Source organism: Martes martes (assembly GCF_963455335.1).
Source record: "Martes martes genome assembly, chromosome: 5".
NCBI classification, from domain to species: domain Eukaryota; kingdom Metazoa; phylum Chordata; class Mammalia; order Carnivora; family Mustelidae; genus Martes; species Martes martes.
In genome coordinates this window covers 88,303,114-88,323,863 of record NC_137892.1, presented here as the reverse complement: position 1 = coordinate 88,323,863, position 20,750 = coordinate 88,303,114, and the positions used below count along the sequence as shown (strand labels likewise).

The 20,750-nt window shown below is 42.3% G+C and overlaps 1 protein-coding gene across 10 annotated transcripts in view; it reads left to right on the top strand.

Moving 5' to 3' along the window:
* Nucleotides 1–20,750, top strand: part of LOC308343024 (protocadherin alpha-C2) — a gene marked incomplete at both ends in the record, with an annotated part of 206,533 nt that overhangs the window by 144,355 nt on the left and 41,428 nt on the right. Inside the window, one exon of one of the 10 annotated variants that reach the window (XM_080803818.1) lies at nucleotides 11,335–13,896. The exons of the other annotated variants lie outside the window; for them this stretch is intronic. Coding sequence (XP_080659944.1) covers nucleotides 11,335–13,896 — 2,562 coding nt within the window. Of the gene's footprint in view, nucleotides 1–11,334; nucleotides 13,897–20,750 lie in introns of those variants that run through there. 10 annotated transcript variants of the gene reach the window in all.

Genomic DNA, 20,750 nt, shown 5'->3' with positions numbered 1-20,750 from the left:
TGGCTAGCCTCTTCTTACCCTTCAGGTCACAATTTTTAAATGTCACCTCATCCTGAAGGCCTTTGCTGACAGCTATTTCTAAATATATTTCCTTCAGGGATCCTTTATCATAATTTCTTGGTTGTTTATGACATTTTTACATTTTGCCTACTTATTTGTTCACTTGTTTATCATCTACCTCCCTTACTGCACTACTCCATGATCAATATCATGTCTGTTTCTTTTGCCATTATTCCTCCAGTAGCCAGCAGATTGTCTGACAGCTAATGGTTTTTCATTCAATATTTGTAGCATGAATGAGTAAACTCAGTGTCTTAAGCATGTTGAACAGGGAAAATATCTACATGTGTTACCCCAATTTGACATATAAATTAAAACTGTACAAAAGAAGTACCAAGAAAGTGTTATAGAAGTTGAGTATTTAGTTCAGTCCTGGCCACAAAGTTAATGTTCAATAAATGTTGAATGAATGAAAAGTTCCCCAGCATCTGAGGGTGGACGTGATTTCGTGTGTGTGTGTGTGTGTGTGTGTGTGTGTGTGTGTGTGTCTAAACAAGTATTTAATGCATATATTCCAAACATCAGGAGAATAAACTATTGTTTAGAATCATGTTTGTTCTATGTAAGAAAATCAAGAATATCACCTGTGTGTGCTCATAGAATAAAAGCATTCCTATTCTTTTTTTTTTTTTTAAAGATTTTATTTATTTATTTGACAGATAGAGATCACAAGTAGGCAGAGAGGCAGGCAGAGAGAGAGGAGGAAGCAGGCTCCCTGCTGAGCAGAGAGCCTGATGCGGGGCTCGATCCCAGCACCCTGGGATCATGACCCGAGCTGAAGGCAGTGGCTTTAACCCACTGAGCCACCCAGGCGCCCCAAAGCATTCCTATTCTACTTTAACAATTCATTCCAATTCATTATCCTATCAGACATCAAGTAAGTTCTTTTCTTTAAATAATCTCTACCCTCAATGTGGGGCTCAAACTCACAACCCCAGGATCAAGAGTCACGTCCTTTGTGGACTGAGCCCGTTCAACACCCTAAGTAAGTTATTGGATGGAAGATCTGCATTGGAGAGACAGCTGGGACATGTTTTATTTTAATAAAAATATAGTGAGATTGTTTCATTCAGACTTATCTCTGCCATTAAGATTCTTATACCCTAGGGGTGCCTGGGTGGCTCAGTGGGTTAAGCCTCTGCCTTTGGCTCAGGTCATGGTCTCAGGGTCCTGGGATCAAGCCCTGTTTCTGGCTCTCTGCTCAGCAGGGAGCCTGCTTGCCTCCCTCTGCCTGCCTCTCTGCCTACTTGTGATCTCTCTCTGTCAAATAAATAAATAAATAAATAAATAATTTTAAAAAAAGATTCTTATACCCTAACTTAAGACAATTTTTTCTCTACAAATTCTGAGATTTAAAAATTAAAAAAATAGACATAAGGTAAAATTAAATGGAACTGAAATGCACATATTTCTCAAGGGTATGTTCCAAAATAACTTTGTATGGTGAATATAATATGTAAACAATAGTAAGCTTGAAAAACACATAAATTTTTCAAGTACAATGTTCCTACTTGTATTGGTACCACCTTGAGAAATTGTCATGGATGCTAAAAATTGAGAGCCACTAAACTTACCTAAATCAAGGAAGAAAAGAAATGTCTCCATCTAGACATTCAAACTTTTCTGCCTTTAATATTAATGATGAGTGAGGGTTTGTTGGAGAATTATGAAATGTCTGCTTGCCTACAGGGTTTATGACATACACTTAATGTTGACTCAATAATCTTAATGCATATTAAAATATTTCTTTAATGAGATTGGCACATACTAGATTATGAATCCTTGATGAAGTTGAATTTAAATCTAGCTTCATTGGACCAACATACAAGAGTTTTTGAAAAAGTTGTATGGAAATAAATGTGATTTCCTACTTCCTGTATTTCCAAGTTAGCACTTCCTGTTTAACACCACTGAATCCCTTCATATTTTTTTTCAAAATATATTGGCCCTGGGGGAAGTAAGATTAGGGAATAATTAATGATAATTTTGTGTTTGTCTGCAACCTACAATTGCCAAGTTCTCAGAATTATAACCTGTGTTTTCAACCAGAAATGCAATATTCATCTTTGTACCCAGGAAATCACAGCCTGACTTTATCAAGGTGATTGCTACTTTCTTAAGACATCATTATTGGAAAGAATGACTTTTTGTAATTTGAAAATCCTCTTTATTCCTCAACTCTTGGTAGCTTAAGGAGCACTAAATCCACATATTCTAAGAGACAGAGCTGTCCAATATATACTATGTATATATTGATTTATGAACCAATGAATGTTTCATATACAGTTGAGATTTTAAATGAGCTTATAATAATTGGATCAAAGGAATACTAGTCTTGCTTAAGGGTACTGTAGACAACTAATCATGGGAGGTTATGATGAAATTTTAATTGTAAAGGATATTGAAAATCCTAGGGTGACAACTCTGTTATAATAGATGTAACACTGAATTGGAAAGAGAGAAAGTGCAATTTTTACCCGTGTCTGCTTGAAATCAACTCCATATTTCTAGTAAATTATTGAACTATTCTCTGCCTCAATTTTATATCTTTGTTAAAGTTACCACTCCATTGTCTTTGGTTCACTGGATTTATTGGAGAATTCTCCAATAGATTTAGTAAAAAAAAAAAAAAAGTCACAGGTTAAAGTGTTGATTGATTGGGGAATTTTATGTATATATTTTTTCCTGTTCAGTGCTGAAAAGCTGAAGTTGGCATCAACCAATTATAGATGCCTCAACTTAAATGATTTTAAGATCTTTTGAGACCATTAATTCAGAGATGCTGTATAAATAGAACCAGTACTAGATTTTCTTCCACTCTACCTTATTCTGTCAGTTAGGTAGAATAAGCTTTTTTTTGCTTGTAATATAAAAAGAGAGAGAGAATGCGGAAGGTTGGATTCCCCCCCCCCCCCGCCTTTTTTTTACTCCCTTCTCCTCAGGTTATTTGGATAGTTTCATGAGATTTCTATCCCTATGCTACCCCTTCTTTTTTCTGGCTAATAATCACTGAGAACTTATATACTGAAATTTTCACATGCTTTATCTCAATAAACATTTATAGTAAGTACTATGTGTTTCTTATTTTACTAAGCTGAGTTTTAGGGAAATTAAACAACTTTTTCAAGGACACATAATTAGTAAACAGTAGAGCTAGATCTTGAATCATAGAATTTGATTTTACTTTAAGCAGGAGTACTAGAAGAAGGCCCTACCTACATGCATGATTTTAGCATTCAATGTGATTAAAAACCTTGAAGGAGTTGTTGGGGGGTCTATAATTGCTGGTGGAATTTAATCTTAGATCTTACTATCTAAAAGATGCTTTGTAAGAAATTCTGAGGTTACTACAAAATTGAAGAATCTATATGTCTTTCCTGAATCACTTTAAAAAAAGGAGCTTGGGGGCGCCTGGGTGGCTTAGCCGGTTAAAGCCTCTGCCTTCGGCTCAGGTCATGATCCGAGGGTCCTGGTATCAAGCCCCGCATCAGGCTCTCTGCTCGGCAGGGAGCCTGCTTCCTCCTCTCTCTCTGCTTACCTCTCTGCCTACTTGTGATCTCTGTCTGTCAAATAAATAAATAAAATCTTAAAAAAAAAAAGGAGCTTGGTAAAAAAAAAAAAAGATTTTATTTATTTATTTATTTATTTGAGAGTGAGAGAGACAGACAGACAGAGATAGCAAAAGAGAGCACAAGGGAGGAGGAGAGGGAGAAGCAGGCTCCCCACTGAGCAGGGAGCCTAACTTGGTGCTAGATCCCAGGACCCTGGGATCATGACGTGAGCCAAACACAGATCCTTAACTGGCTGAGCCTCCCAGGTGCCCCAAAAAAATCTTTGATGAAGAAAGTTTTTTAGGTAACCTTAATTATCTCATCAAAATGCCTTAAAAGATCTTTTAATATTCACAGAAAACACACTACGTATTAACTTAGCTAATTTAAAGGATTTATATTTTACCCACCTTATAATGTATTGTATACATAACTGCTGAAGGAATTATGTAACAACATCTATCTCAAGAAATACATGAGTGGGATTTATATCAGAAAAGTCCGAATCATTTGTAAAACCTCATTTGTAAATTTAAGCAAAATATTGTAGGTGGGAAGATGATAAAGGAAAGGTTGGGGTATGAAATAAAAATTTATTTTGTATCATAATTTTATCAAGTCTAGTCATTAAAAATATCAGAAGATCCGATCAAAGTTTCTAAAAGAAAAAGAAATTTGTAGTTATGGAAACAATTGAATAGGATCCCATTTGAAATACTTGGAAATTAATAGCTCTCGAGACCAAATAATACAATTTTTTAAACAATTTTATTGATTTATTTGACAGAGAAAGGGAAAGAGATAGACAGCACAAGCAGAAGGAGAAGCAGGCTTCCCACTGAGCAGGGAGCCCAATGTGGGACTTGATCCCAGAATCCTGGGATCATGACCCAAGTTGAAGGCAGACGCTTAACTGACTGATCTACTTGGGTGTCCCAAATAATACAATTCTTAATCAGGAGTACATGTGTAATGGTCAGATATTATAGTAGAATCTTAAGAAACAGAGGCATGGAAAAAAGTTTCCTGGAGATTCTGATCCAGTATTTACATCAATACCAACCTCACTGCGCTCTTGTGAGGATTAAATGAGATAATATGTATAGAAATAATAACTGTTAAGTGCTAAGGCATCAGGGTGAAAGAGGGATCCCCAAAGCCAACAATTACCTCATACTTTGAATATATGAACAGATACTTCTGAGAAATATCTGAGAGGTACAATTTTGTTTGTTCTTTTCTAAGCAGCAAGCAAATTATGGCCTTCACTTAGACTGAGCCCAGGTCATATCTTGGAAAACAGTTTAAATTCAAGGAACCACAATAATATGTATGGTGGTTTGTTTTTTGTTTTTTGGTTTTTGGTTTTTTTGAGAAAGAAAAAAAAACATCCAAATCAATGAATGCTTTGGCTAAAACCCACTTGGGAACAAAGATGTTCGTTAGTGCCAGATTCTTGTCTTAGTTCATTTTATGGCTAAAATCCCAAGAATTACAAGGAGAAACAGGGCCAGACAAGGATTTCTATTAAAATAAGAGGCCTCAAGTGATGAATGGAAACTTGGAACAAGTTTTAATGGCAATACTAGAAGCCAGAAATTAGTTTAAATACAAACTTAGGAATTTCTGGCAGGTATTGAATCTCAAATGGAATACTGGTGCTATTTTCAGTGAGTTAGAAACATGGCTAACCTAGGCAGTTGTTTTCATTCCAGAGAACTCAGTTTGTTCCTGGATTGGCCTAGACACTTGATGCTTCCTTGTCTTGAGTCATTGATACAATGTTAAATAGGCTAAGACCAGTCAGTTGGATTGTTGTGTTCACCCAGTTAGATTTAACATTCTAAAGCATTCCATTAATAAACACTCTTTGGCAGTGTTATTCACACAGTTAAGCAATCACCTAATTATACTGTTTTGCAGCTTTTCTTTCTTCATTTTGTCTGCAAGGTTATATTGGGAGATTTTGTTTAACTGTCTCTATGAACTTCAGAGAAGTTGTGCCTGTAGAATTTCCCTTATCAAAGACTGGTAACTGAAAATCTAGAATGCCAATGTGAAATATATTTTTTTAAGTCTATGCAATTGGCTTGATGTTACCAGTTTTGTTAAGTAGTCCCTAGCATGAATGCCTTCATTTCTAAGTGCTCATAAACAATCACTTTATTAATATCAGAGTTTTGAAGGAATTTATATCAAGTTCAAAGGCACTCTTTAAAAAAAAATAGGAAATTTGGTTCCCTGGTCACATCTGTAAATTCTTCCATTACCCTGGAAGATCATATATCTTGTTAAAGACACTTGACTTACTTCTGGCACCGATCTTGAGGTTTAAGTTCTGCTTAAACATTTTCTTCAATGAAAAACAAAGAATCTGGGCAATACATTTTCTATATATCTTTCAACCTTTAACGTTCTATAATTTTTGTTAGGCTATCTCCATTGAGAATACTGATAGAGAAGCAGAGCCAGAAACTAATTGAACAGTTTGGTTTTATCTGTTAATGTTGCACTGTCTGCCCCAATCCTTTAACCTAGTCTCTCCTTTTACTGTTACTCATCCAAAGATAGTTTGAATCCCTTTGTTTATTCTAAGCAATTTTTAGATGCCTCGGTTCAGAATCAATAGTATATTAGTTTCTCAGAACTAAAAATGTAGAGGTCTCTCCCTGAAAGCTAATGCCTTCTGGAGGGAAGGGGATGTGAAAAAAATTGAGCTGTCATGTTACACGAAAAATCTTTTTTATGTCCCCATCCACTGGGTGGTGTACCTATAGAGAATGCTGTAACCATATAGGGAAGTATTTGACTTCTGGAGATGCATCAAGACCAGAAGTCCTGGTCCTTTATAACAAAGTGAAAATTTTTAACAACTTTGGGGCTGCACTAATAAAAATCCTTCCTGATTTGGCAGATAGTCTCATCATGGTCTGCCCAAAAAGCCCGATCAAACTAATGGAGTATGTCCCCTTGCCCCACGGCCAAAAAACTCCAGATGATTTGGTTCTGATCATTTCAAAGTGAAATTATTTGTAATGATGCAATAATATAGGAAAAATTTATGTGAATTAGGAGAGTTCACTGAGTGCCAGTATTTTTCTTATAGGCTTAATTCGGTTGTTTTGTAATTGGTTTTGCTCTTGTGTCCAGTGACTTCATGATAGATTCATTTTACAAATATAATGAAGGGATATAATTGAGGAATACTATCTCAAAATTATTGTCTACCACGGGGATAAACAAAACCGTGTCTACCGTGGCACAAAACCTTGCCTATCATGGCACTTCTCTTAACCTGTCACTTTTTTTGTTAGTTATAAGCAGCAAGTACTTGTACTTTATGATTACAATATAAAGTGGAAAGAATGATCACTTAATACTTTTGGGCAGAGCCTTTTTTAGAGTTCAGCAACTTTATTAGTGGGATTCAGTTCTCTAGGGGTATATACAAATATGAAATACAAAGTATTTCAAATTTTAAAGTAAAAAATCCACAGTAAATTCATTTCAGACTCTTGAGCCCCCTCTCCATTAGACATAGTCTGTCCATATACAATGAAGAGGACAAGCCTAAACTGTAGCAGCTCCTGAATTTGCGAAAAAGGATCTGAAGAAAATGACACAATTATCATTTATTGAGAGTTTATAAGGTTTCCCACACTGTGAAAAATACACAGAAGTGGGGCACCTGGGTGGCTCAGTGGGTTAAGTCTCTGCCTTCGGCTCAGGTCATGATCTCAGGGTCCTGGGATCGAGCCCCACATCGGGCTCTCTGCTCAACAGGGAGGCTGCTTCCTCTTCTCTCTCTGCCTGCCCTTCTGCCTGCTTGTGATCTCTCTCTCTCTGTCAAATAAATAAATAAAATCTTTAAAAAAAAAAGAATACACAGAAGTATAGGACATGACTTCTTTTTGCAGGTTGTTTATAATTCAGGTAAAGAGATACTATTAAAGCATTTGAATGAATGAAGAATGACACATGTCAGCATTCAGAAATATGTGGTAGACTGCGGAAGAGGGGAGAAAAGGCCATTATGAGACTAGACAATGTTTCTTGGGTTAGATGAGTTTTAAGATGGATTTTGGAATGTATGTAAGACTTGGGGGGAGCAAATAGAAGAAGCTGTTTCTATTTCAGAGAATTGCGGAAGTTGTATATTTAGTTCTGTTCAAAAAACATTAAATAAGTGCCTAGCACTGTGCTATGTGCTGGAGATTACAGCATGTTTGGGAACTCTGCTGTGCTCTGTTGCTAACGTATTTTCACATATCCTAAAAAGTTGAATCTCTGGAGACACCTGGGTGGCTTGTTAAGCATCTGACTTCGGCTCATGTCATGATCTCAGGTCCTGGGAACGAGCCACCACATGAAGCCCTATATCAAGCCCCACATTGGGCTCTGCACTTAGGGGGGTCTGTTTACCCCCCTCCCTCTGCCTCTCATCCCCACTTGTGCATGCTGTCTCAAATTAATAAATGAAGTCTTTAAAAAAAAAATGTGAATCTCTTGTGAGGAAGCAAATCCCTTGAAGGAATTCTCATGGCAGAAGTCCCTTTTCCTTAGCGATATAAAAAGGGACTGGTTTTTGTTTTCAAAATATAGGCTAAGCTCTAGAAGTTATTGGGAAAGCTTAACTTTGGTGTACACTCAGCTTCCCATCATCATTGACTTCCGCCATGCTATATAGAGACTGTCAAGTATTATCTGATAATAAATTGTTGCATTTTCATAATAATAATAATAGTTATAACATACTTGTCAGTCACTATGTAAATTGCTTTAAATACAACATCTCGTATAATCATAACTGCCCTTACTTAATATTGTCTGTCTTCCCTGATTAAAATGAGTAAACTGAAGCTTACATTTCAGTGCCTGTCCAAGGCCATATGGTTAGTCACTGGCAAATGGATGACCAACTCCAAAGTCTGTTTTCCTAAACACTGTGCTATTCTGCTTTTTAATAGGGGTTCTTGAAGGTCCAAGGGAAGGAGTACGTAGTAAGGGAAGCAGTGGTCAAGGCATTAACATTCATATTGTCGACAGGGCACTTGCCAGCAATCTGAGCAATCTCATTCCACCAACTAGGAAGGTTGGCAAGAGGCTCAGTACAGTAGTGTGTGGAACAAAATCCTTGTAGTGCCAAATATAGTACAATCTCTTTAGGACAACGTCTTTGAAAAGATGACTGATTTGTGTTGGCTTTCTGTTTGCCTTCTCAATCACTGAGGGTGTAAATACTAGTTGAAACTTGTGATCCTGACACATCAAAACGGATAACCTGGCAGGTGTCCTTCCTGAAAGATGAAAAAATTGCTAAAAGACAAGCCTTGTTTTTTCTCTAGAGATGTGACACTTGGGGGCTTCCATTAAAGACTTCACAAAGCCTCTGTCACTTTAAGTGTCACTCTTCCTTAAGTGCCTATGATCTTTTCAGGGGCACAGATCCATGCATGGTCAATACCCAGTGGCCAGGTTTCTGAGCTGTGGCAGAGGTGGCAGTGACTGTCAGGCCCTGGGAGGAGATGAAAAAAGAAAAGGTCACTCTTCCTGACAACTTATAACTTGATTCCACTTATAAACCATTTATTTTCAGAAATAAGTAATGGGTGAAGACACAGGCCAGGCCTACAATTCATGCACTTGAGAGTTTAAGGCTTTCTGAGATCAAATTACCATAGCAAATAGAGACAGAGTTATTGTAGGGACATTTGGGGAGGAAGCAGACAGAGAAGGAGAAGCCAGAGACCTAAGAAAAGAGACAGGAATAGTATGTGATGGAAATTGCTTCCCACTCTGCACCCTTGAAGGAATGAAGAGGACAAATAAGAAGCAGCAGTGATAGGAGGAATCTGGGAGCATCTCTGGAATCAAATTGATTGGGTTGTGGAGTGTTGTCAGCAAGTACACTCAGTGGGTGGGAAGGAAGGGAAGTCCTAGTTCAGGCCTTTGAAATCTGGGTGTTAGGATCATTGCCTTGGCCCCTTCAGCCATACCCTCAAGGAGGGAAGAATGCCAAATGTCAGCTCTCATTCTGGCTTTATTCCAGCCCATAGCTAGAAAATGACCCACAGAGGGAGATCAAGGAGTGAGAGGATGCTGGGAGATGAGAAAGGGACAGGACTTTTTGGTGAGTGCTTTTTGCACGTGGGGCAATGGATTTTAAATTCCTGTGGAAGAGAGGAGATGGCCTGGGAAGAGAGGGTGTCTGGAACAGAGAAGAAAAGGCAGTGACACAGCACAGAGACACTTCCTCTGATCCTTTAGTCTTCTCATTCACTGAAGAGAAACTGGTTGTCTTTTTGTTGTCTCTGTAGCAATACAAGGTTGAGTCTTAGGAGAAAGGAGGGCCAGAGGTGGAAAGGAACCTCATATTTATGGGAGGGGAGCTGCAGCCATTGAAACTGCTGACTGTTGTAAGATAAATCCCAATGTCCCCCATTTTGCTTAATAACAGCAGATTTTTCACTGCAAAGCATTCATGGAGTCCAAATTCTAGCCTGGCTTGGGAGATCAAGAGTCACCCTCTTGATGTAATGGTTTTGCAGGCTCTTGAAGACATTGTCATCTGTTCAAGAAAAATTTTTAAATCACTCTGGAAAGAACAAAGAAAATGTCTTGGATGATAAATTAGAAAGATTTGGAGTAAAAGAAGGAAAAACTTGAGGGAAGAATTTCTTTAAAATTTTACCAGATTTCCCCACTCTGATACAAAGGGGTCAAATAAGACCTTCGCCTGAAGTTTCATGGAGCCAGTTTTTAAAAGAAATTTTTGAATGTTTTCTTGGTTATTTGCCAAGGTACAGGCTGAAAGCAAGCGCCACTTGGCTACTAGCAGAACTGAGTATTGGGATCCCAGGATGTTACTTTAGGGCTTGCGCCGCAGAAGAGAACCGCACTTGCCATCCCCCTCCCTTTGCCCCAGGAGTTGAATACTTTCTGCACTATTCAGGAGTATTGTAGGGAAAACGTTGGGGTCAGGTGAATAATCCCCATCGTCAGCAACCCCAGAGCGCCTCCCTTGCGCTTGTTTCTCTTGCATGTGGAGCCGCCGCCCAGATGCCCCTACTAAGCTAAGGCCCCGAGTTTATTTTCCTGAATCGCGCTTGGAAATCTTTTCCTGTGAAGGTGATAGCCCAAGTCCTAGAGACAGAACTGCTTGTCCTAGAATAATCTCTTTACGAGACGCGTTAGCCGGCGGAGGGACCGGGGAGACTGGCTGAGCAGGGAGCTGGGGGCAGGGAGAAAGGGAGTGGCCGCGTTCCCGCGGTCTGCCGGGATCCCGCGGGGCCAGGCTGAGGGAGCCGGGGCTGGAGTGGCTGGAGCGACCGATCACTCCCGGTCGCCGTCTGCCACCTCGGTGCGGAATCCGAGTCGGACTTGCGGAGCGCTCCTCCCCCTCCCCTTCTGCTTCCTTTTCCCTCCCCCTGGAGCGGCGGCGGCGGCAGGCAGGCAGGCAGGCAGCGGAGCCAGGCTGAGCGGCTCTGAGGCGAGCGGAGGAGCTGGGATATGGGGCGTCGGCGGGGGCGGCGGGGCCAGGAGCCCTCCGGAGGGCCTGCGAGCGGAGCGGCCCCCGGCGTTTGCTAACGCGTGAGCGGTGGGGGAGCGGGAGCAGGGTGGCCCGAGCGGAGGCGGAGGCGGGGCCCGGGCGTGGAGCACGGCTGGGAAAACTGCTGCCTCCGGCCCTGCCCCGCGGCTCCCACCTCCGCCGCGGCCGGTGGCTATGGAGCTGGCGGGTACCCGACCTGGGGCGACAGAGCATCCCCGACTCCGGCCGCCCATGTCCTGGCTGCTGCCGCCGCCGCCTCTCCTGCTGCTACTGCTGCTGCCGGGCCCAGCGGCCTCCCAGCTGCGATACTCGGTGCCGGAGGAGCAGGCGCCCGGCGCGCTGGTGGGCAACGTGGCTAGCGCGCTGGGGCTGGAGCTGCGGCGCTTGGGGCCCGGCTGCCTGCGCATCAACCATCTGGGTACGCCCAGTCCGCGCTACCTGGAGCTGGACCTGACGAGCGGAGCGCTCTTCGTCAACGAGCGCATTGACCGGGAGGCGCTGTGTGAGCAGCGGCCTCGCTGCCTGCTCAGCTTGGAGGTGCTGGCGCACAGCCCCGTAGCGGTGAGCGCCGTGGAGGTGGAGGTGCTGGACATCAACGACAACTCGCCGCGCTTCCCGCGGCCCGACTACCGGCTTCAGGTGAGCGAGTCGGTGGCCCCTGGAGCGCGCTTTCACATAGAGAGCGCGCAGGACCCCGACGTGGGCGCCAACTCGGTGCAGACCTACGAGCTCAGCCCCAGCGAGCACTTTGAGCTGGACCTGAAACCCCTGCAGGAGAACAGTAAGGTGCTGGAGCTGGTGCTGCGGAAGGGCCTGGACCGCGAGCAGGCCGTCTTGCACCACCTGATTCTCACAGCTGTGGACGGCGGCAGTCCAGCCCGCTCGGGCACGGCACAGATCTCCGTGCGTGTCCTGGACACTAACGACAATTCTCCCACCTTCGACCAGTCCACTTACCGCGTCCAGCTTCGGGAGGACGCCCCGCCAGGCACGCTGGTGGTGAAGCTGAATGCCTCGGACCCGGATGAGGGCTCCAATGGCGAGCTCAGGTACTCCTTGAGCAGCTACACGTCGGACCGGGAGAGGCAGCTCTTCAGCATCGATGCCAGCACTGGGGAAGTCCGGGTAAGTGGAGCGCTGGATTATGAGGAGGCCTCTTCCTACCAGATCTATGTGCAGGCGACTGACCAGGGTCCAGTGCCCATGGTGGGTCACTGCAAAGTGTTGGTGGACATCGTGGATGTGAATGACAACGCACCAGAGGTGGTGCTCACAGACTTGTACAGCCCAGTGCCTGAGGACGCTGCGTCCAATACCGTCGTGGCCCTCCTCAGTGTCAATGACCAAGACTCGGGCCTCAACCGGAAGGTAAGCCTGGGCCTGGAGGCCTCTCTGCCTTTCCGACTGAACGGCTTTGGAAACTCCTACACACTGGTGGTGAGCGGTCCGCTGGACCGGGAACGTGTGGCCGCCTACAACATCACAGTGACGGCCACCGATGGGGGAGTACCCCAGCTCACATCCCAGCGGACGCTGCGGGTTGAGATCTCTGACATCAATGACAACCCACCAAGCTTCCTCCAGGACTCCTACTCCATCTACATCGAGGAGAACAACTTGCCAGGGGTGTTGCTCTGCACTGTGCAAGCCACAGACCCAGATGAGAAGGAGAATGCGGAGGTGACCTACTCCCTCCTGGAGAGGGAGATCCAAGGGCTGCCAGTCACCTCCTATGTTTCCGTTAACAGTGCCAGTGGCAGCCTTTATGCTGTCAACTCCTTTGACTATGAGAAGTTTCGGGAGTTCTTTGTGACCATGGAGGCCCAGGACAAGGGGAGTCCACCACTGAGCAGCACTGTGACCGCCAATGTGTATGTGGTGGACATGAATGACCATGCCCCCCACATCCTGTACCCTACCTCAACCAACTCTTCAGCAGCCATTGAGATGGTGCCTCGGACTGCCCCTGCCGGCTATCTGGTCACCAAAGTCATAGCCATGGACTCAGACTCTGGCCAAAATGCTTGGCTCTTTTACCATCTGGCCCAGACTTCTGACCTGGACCTCTTCAAAGTTGAGCTACACACAGGAGAGATTAGGACTACCAGGAAGATGGGAGATGAGAGTGGAACTACTTTCAACCTGACGGTGGTGGTCCGAGACAATGGAGAGCCATCACTGTCATCCTCCGTGGCCATTACAGTGGCTGTGGTGGACAGAGTCTCCAGAATCCTCCCGGATACTCAGAGACACGTTAAGAGTCCGCGGACATATTCTGAAATTACGCTCTACCTGATAATAGCATTAAGCACAGTGTCTTTTATATTTCTTTTGACAATCATTGTTTTGAGCATCATCAAGTGCTACCGCTACACGGCGTACGGCACCGCGTGCTGTGGGGGCTTCTGTGGAGTGAGGGAGCGCTGCCCCGCCGAACTCAACAAACAGGCCAATAACAATATTGATGCCAGGATACCCCATGGCCTCAAAGTGCAGCCTCACTTCATCGAAGTGCGAGGGAATGGCTCCCTCACCAAGACCTACTGCTACAAGGCCTGTCTGACAGCAGGCTCAGGGAGTGACACTTTCATGTTTTATAACACAGGGGCACAGACAGGACTGGGGCCTGGGGGAGCCCAAGCAGCCGCGAGTGACAGCAGGCACCTCACAGGCCAAAGTGGGCAGAGTGCCGGGAACCTGATTATTCTCAAAAATGATGCTGTTTCTCAAAACGAGGTGAGATAGCAGTCAAGGGGTCATGCGTTTTCACACATCCCCTTCCCACGCCCCAAGTGTCATTGGCTTCATTGAGTTACTAACAGTGACGGGGTTACCTGGTAAACTGAATATATATAGTACCTGTGACTTGATTATAATCTGTGTTGTTCCCAGGCTAGAAAAGTAACATCAGAGAATTGTTTTACTTTGTTTTCTTTCCAGACGTATGAAGGCTTAACCATAACAATGTTGGAGAAATAAGGATTGGTCTTAAATATTTGATGTTAAAACAGAGCTCTGCAGAGGGCTGGAACAGGCTTGAGAATAAGATGATGCCATACTGGGTAATGTTTTGAGATTCAAGGAGAAATGGCCTCTGCTGTATCATCTAGAGGGAAAGTTCTCTTCAGAAGTACTCTAGGAGTGTTGGTTTTCAAAAAGCTCTGAGACCTCTACAGGTTGTGGTGGTCGACTCTGCATGCTGTCCAGTTTATACCTTGAAAATTATCCAGTTACTATTTCTGGTAATTGCGCCGAACTGACGGGATAGGATCTTCTGGCAATTCATGTCAGAGGTCACGTAGACTGTAGATCTCACTTTGCAGCCCAAGTGTGCTTTGGCTCATTGATACGGTAATTCTGCTGTAGGGGCTACCTGAGGAAATGAGGGATGGTAAGGCAAAGAGACCAAGAACGAATTTGTCTGATTGGGCTAGGGAGGTATTAGCACAAGTGGACTGAGGAAGTGGGGATGTGGTGGATACCAGGACAAGCTGGGATTGGGGAGAAGGAGAAAAGAACTCCCGTTTGTCACCTTTCTTGGCACAGGGCACGTTCACTGTAATATGATTTCCCTGCAGTAGATTAAATGTAATCTGTAATCTCCTGACTTCCTGTGGACAATTTCAAAGGTTTTAATGAGATGTGAAGCAGCCTCTCAAGCCCTTTCTATCTTTAAGTTAAATGACAGGACTTCAAGGGATAGTCCAACATATTCCAAAGCACATGTTCGTTTTCTGGATCTAAGATTTAGTTTGCAATGGCTAGAGAAGCCTTGGAAAATGGATGGCTTGCTGTACATCAAAGACAGGTGTTGGTAAATGCACGGGCTTTAAGTTTTGTGTTTTAAAAATTTATTTATTTATTTATTTATTTATTTATTTGAGAGCGAGAGAGAGCAGGAAGGTGGGGGTTTGGAACAGAGGGAGAGAGAGTCCCAAGCAGACTCCGTGCTAAGCACTGAGCCTGACTCAGGACTCGATCTCACAACCCTGAGATCATGACCTGAGCTGAAACCAAGAGATGGACACTTAACCGAGTGTGCCACCCAGCCTCCCCTTGAGTTTTAAGTAGGCAAAGGCCACTTGCTCATTATTATGAAGAAGATATGTAAATTACTGGATGGTGCATGAATGTGTGGATGCGTTTGTGTAGTGTGTCTCCATATGCATGCTTGAAAATAGAGGTCTGCTTTGTGATACTTTGAAGTTGTATTTTAGAAGCCAGAATTTTGTTCCATCCATAGTGATGAATTGTTATCGTCCCAAACAACTCTTTGTAGCTAGGACTTTCAGAGGTACTACAAAAGGAATTAATAATATTTGTCCCTCCTATATTTTTGTGATGTATTTTCATTGACATGCTGCTATCTTTTTTTAAAAAATGTCCACAGTTTCACATTCTAAATTCCTGCTAATCTTGAGGAAAGTAATGCATACAATACAGAATAAAGCCCAGATGGATAGAGTATTTCCCACGTACATTGTAAGTGGATGTATCAGAGAAGCCTGTTAGCCAATATTGAGCAACCACGGGAGGCCGATTGCAGATTAAGAAGAACAGGGGGACAAAATCAAGGAGTTTCCAGAATTCTTTAGATCATAGCTTTTGGAGGCATGTAAAAAGGCTTAGCTTTCAATAAGGATGCTGTAGACATTTGCTTAACATATTCTTGTGAAGCCCCTCTGGGCCTGGGGTGGGCTGCAGGTGGTGAAGAGGCTGGGAGAGCATTGCCACCAGCTGTGAGCTGGAAGCCCAGCTGAATGACACTCTTCCCCTCCTCCAGGCTCAAAGCTTGGGGCAGTTTGATACATGAACTATTTCTGTCTTACACTGACCTGTGTGTTAATACGGACTTTGATACACAAACCTTTAACTGAGGGAGGAAAGTATGTCAGAAAAGTGCTTGCTCCTGTGGGATTTTGGCAGGAAAATGAATGCATGATTTTAATCAAGGCAGATTTCTGCCAGCCACATTCAAAAATCCAATGAAGAACCCTAAGATCTCTAGCTCCTGAAATTATTACAGTTAGGAGGAGGGAGTGAGTCAGGTCAACGTGGCAGAATGGAAGCAGAAGTCACTCAGCTCTGAAAGTCATGACTGCTAGATCAACCTGTTAAACTCCCATGGTAGGCTTTCTCTTTTCCCTATCTAGTTATTACAGATGGCGGGGAAACTTCATGCCGTGTGTGCACATTAAATGAGATGAAGATGATAAAGGATGAGTAAGGGAATCTGCACTCGGTGACCACTATGCTATATAAAAATATTCTGCTTTGCGGTATATGTGTGATTTCATTCTCCGTAAATCATACATGAAAGAAACACTTGCCAGCATCTAACATCTAAGGAAATAGGCTCAGAGAGGTTAAGTAATACACACAGTCATTCTCTTAGTCTATTTTCGGTCCTGTCTGTCTGATTCCAAAGATTATGCTGTTTCAAATAGTATGTGTAGACAGAAATCCCATTGTTTATACTCCTTTTGTTATGTGATAATCTGGCATTTTGGCTACTACATATGGGTTCACCTAGTAGTGTAAATTGACTGCTTCAGGAGAAAGAGTAATTCCTTGCATAAAAGTAGGTCACAGTCGGGAGGATCAATGAGTAAAAATGTTACTATCAAGCTGATATCTTTTTGTTTATCTGCTTCACTTTGGCATAGACTGTGGCGATCTTTCATCTCTGTTCTTTTTCTGATTTCTCTTTTGTTGCTTATTAAAGAGCATTTAACATCAGACTCTTTTGATAGATTTCACCCCCAGTGAGCTGATTTCATGAGCCATTTGTGCAGTGAGCTCTCCGAAGTAACTTTTTGGCAATGGGGCAGAATTTCTCTTTGGAGATTTCTGAAAACCTGATATTGAATGTGGTTGGCGCCCCTTTCAGAGCCTCCAAGAAAAGAAAACCAAATCTTAAGGTAGATTCTGTGCCTTTGTGGTCCTGTGACTCCTCATGAGTCACTCTGAGTGCTCTGGGTATATCTGTCCAACTGTGCTTCCGTGGGAGCGGGTGGCATAAGATGTGGAAATCACAAAACACTAGCACAAGTCAGTTTGCTGCCATTTCTTTTCAAGCAATTTGTAGCCATCAGATCTTATGTATTTCTGCCACTGTGTATACACCTGCACTGCTAACTGCGGACGCGGTGATTTGAAAGAGCTAATCCTTCTTCTAGTGGCACCTAATTTTTTCCCCTAGGACCAACCTTTCTATCTGGTGACTCTGTCCTGTATCAGAATTTACACTTAGTGCAAAGGGACATGGTGGTGAATTCATGAAACCTGTGTGATGGTCAGAATAGGCAAAGAAATTCTATTTGTGAACTTCTATTCCAGTGTTCCATCCTCTCATGGCTGCTTTTGAGTGATGGGCTACTTCGTTTTGCCATTTCCATATTGGTTATAGGACTGTTCTTCTGAGAAAAGATTCTCTTTGGTCTGGTAATGTAATAATTTCTTCAAATTACCTCCTTCCTTGCTTTTTCTGCAGATCTGCTGAGCCAGATGGAATTGTGGCTGAGCTCTTCTATGTCTCTTTATCTTGCAAATATTCTGACTGATGAAGAAATCTATTTATTGTAGCTTGAATGTCATTGGCTTACCCTTTCCTCTGACCCAGGGGTGAGCTGTCACATGGGCATCTGGTCTACCTCCAAACACTGCAGGGACACAGCCTGGCATATTATAAATTGCCCATTGGCATGCTGTCTGCTTGACAGAAGAGCAGAGTCAGTTCTGGATACTTGCCTTGGTTTGCCACCAATTTCTGCTCTCAATGAGAGGTTAGGATGATGTCATATTTGAGGAAAACTTGCCATTACTGAGTCCAGAGGTTTCGATGAATTTAATGGAGATTTATAGGTGTCTTTGAATGTGACTTTTGTTAGGAGTTCACCTAGTTCAAATTTCCTGTGCATATTAAGTATGAATATAAATTTAGTTTGTCCATATGATCATAGTTTGAGCATTAGAACCTATAATCATGATTTCAAAAATCAAAGGGCAAGACGATTCCTTAGCAACATTTCAAATCTGCTCACCTAAAAATTACAATTTTTTTCTTTCAGGAATTTGAACTTGACAAATGCAAAGAAATATCTGACATTGCAAAGGTGAAGAAAAATGTTAGTTCCTTGGCACACAAGCAACAGCAGTTCCTTTCTGGCCTTGCAGGGTCAGGACTCTGGGCTCCAGGGAAGTGAAACTGTGAGTGAGGGAGTAACTGCTGTGCTAGCAGGCTGTGCATCCAGAATTAAGCAAACCTAGCATTTTCTGTTGTACTAGAACCCATTAGTATGTTTCAATACTATATTTATTTTACTTTCCTGCTTCATGGATTAGCAAGAGGATCAGAGGAAAGTAGTTCACTTAAAATTCTCATATTTCTCATCTTTTCAATTGCTTTACTAGAAGACTAAATGTAATATAACAGTGATTATTTTAAATGTTATATTCCTTCTTGCCTTATTGACCCAACGGTTTATATATTCATTTTCTATTGCTTTGTAAGAAATTGCCAGAAATCAGTGGTTTAAAACAACTCCCATTTACTATCTCAGAGTCCTACAGGATGTGAGTGGGTTCTCTGCTTAGGTTTTCACGCAGCTGAAATCAATATGGCACCTTGGCTGAGCTGTCTTCTGGAGGCTTTGAGGAAGAATATGCTTTCAAGTTCATTCAGGCTGTTGGCAGATATTACTTCTTTGTGGACTCCATACTTACCTAGGGGTTGTGCTCAGGTCCTTGCCTCATGATACCCTCCATCTTTGGAGCTAACAGTGGAGAATCTTCTCTCCTGTGGAATCCCTCCCATGCTTCAAATCTCTCCAACTCTGTCTCTGATCTCTAGACCCAGATTTAAAGGGCTCATGTGCTCAGGTCAGTCCGGCCCAGATGATTTCCCTGTTTTAAAGGCAAGTGTGTCATATGTCATAATCCAAGCAAAGTAAGAGCCATCATATTTATTATTGGAGATTATGCAAGGCACATACACCAAGGTGTGAGGATCTTGGGGGGAATTTTAGGATTCTGCCTCTCATAGTTTATACTAATGAAGAAAAGGAGACACTGCATGTAGTTTCATGTCTCAGAGGGTGGTTTACCAATAGCATCAGCATGGATTTCCATGACAAAGAGTGTCATTTCCTGAGTGGTCCTATGATTTTTTTTCTTTTTGAAGGAGATAAAGTATTTTAAACCTATTTTATTTTAAATTTGTCCTGAAAGAGGTGGTTCATCCTTCTATAGCTCAGCTATTCTATGGTGTAAATAATAAATAATATCTTTACAGGATAAGTTAAATCTTTGTTATAATTTTGGTAGAAACTTAAGTGGCTTCTTGCTCTTCATTAATGCTACGTTACCTGTATGGACTACCTAATTCAGTTTTTCCACATCTGGAGTTTTGTGGCTATTAGTCTCCTGAAGGACTAAGCTTTGAAACAACAGAATGTAGTGGGGCTTTCCACCAATAGGAATTAAGCATAGTTCTGGAATATAGCAAGTGTTAGAAAACTAAACAATCACACTTCATTCAAATCCTTAGTATTTGTCCCCAATGTGTCTGGTATATCAGTAGTCAACTTTTAAACTTGAGTTTTTCTGATTTTAATCAAGCTTGGGTGAAACCCACATATATTTATTTATTACTTGAAATTTTGTGTCATTTAAAAATAAACCAGTATCTGGGAAACTCAGATGTAACAAAGAGAAAAAAGAAAGTATAGTTGGGGGGCGCCTAGGTGGCTCAGTGGGTTAAAGCCTCTGCCTTCGGCTCAGGTCATGATCCTAGGGTCCTGGGATTGAGCCCCGCATCGGGCTCTCTACTCAGCGGGGAGCCTGCTTCCTCCCTCTCTCTCTGCCTGCCTCTCTGCCTACTTGTGATCTCTGTCTGTCAAAAAAAATAAAATAAAATCTTAAAAAAAAGAAAATATAGTTGGCCTTTGAACAATACAAGGTTAGGGATGCTAGACCCAAGCACAGTTGAAAATCCAAGTATAAATTTTGATTCTTCAAAAACTTAACTACTAATAGCCTACTTTGCCCGGAAGACTTACCAAGAATATAAACAATTGGTTAACACATATTTTATATGTTATGTAAATATTTTATATGGTGTATTTTTATATATTTTATATGCTTTATATTATATATAGTATAAATATATTTTTATTTATATTGTATATACTTTATTTTACAATAAAGTAAGCTAGAGGGAAGAAAATGTTATTAAGAGAATCATAAGGAAGAGAAAATACATTTACAGTACTATATACGGTATTTATTGAAAAAAATCGACATGTAAGTGGACCAATGCAGTTCACACCTATGTCATTCAAGAGTCAACAATATATGTCATTCCATGTAAATTAGTCTAAAACACAAACCTTTGTGGGACACCTGGGTGACTCATTCGGGTTAAGTGGCTGACTGTTGGTTTCAGCTCAAGTCATGATCTTAGGGTCCTGGGATGGGCTCCATCCTCAGTGAAGAGTCTGCGAAAGTTTCTCTCTCTTTGCCCCTCTGTCCCTGTTACCCCACTCCCCCCCAGTCCCCTGCCTGGCTCACATTCTCTCTCTCTCTCCCCC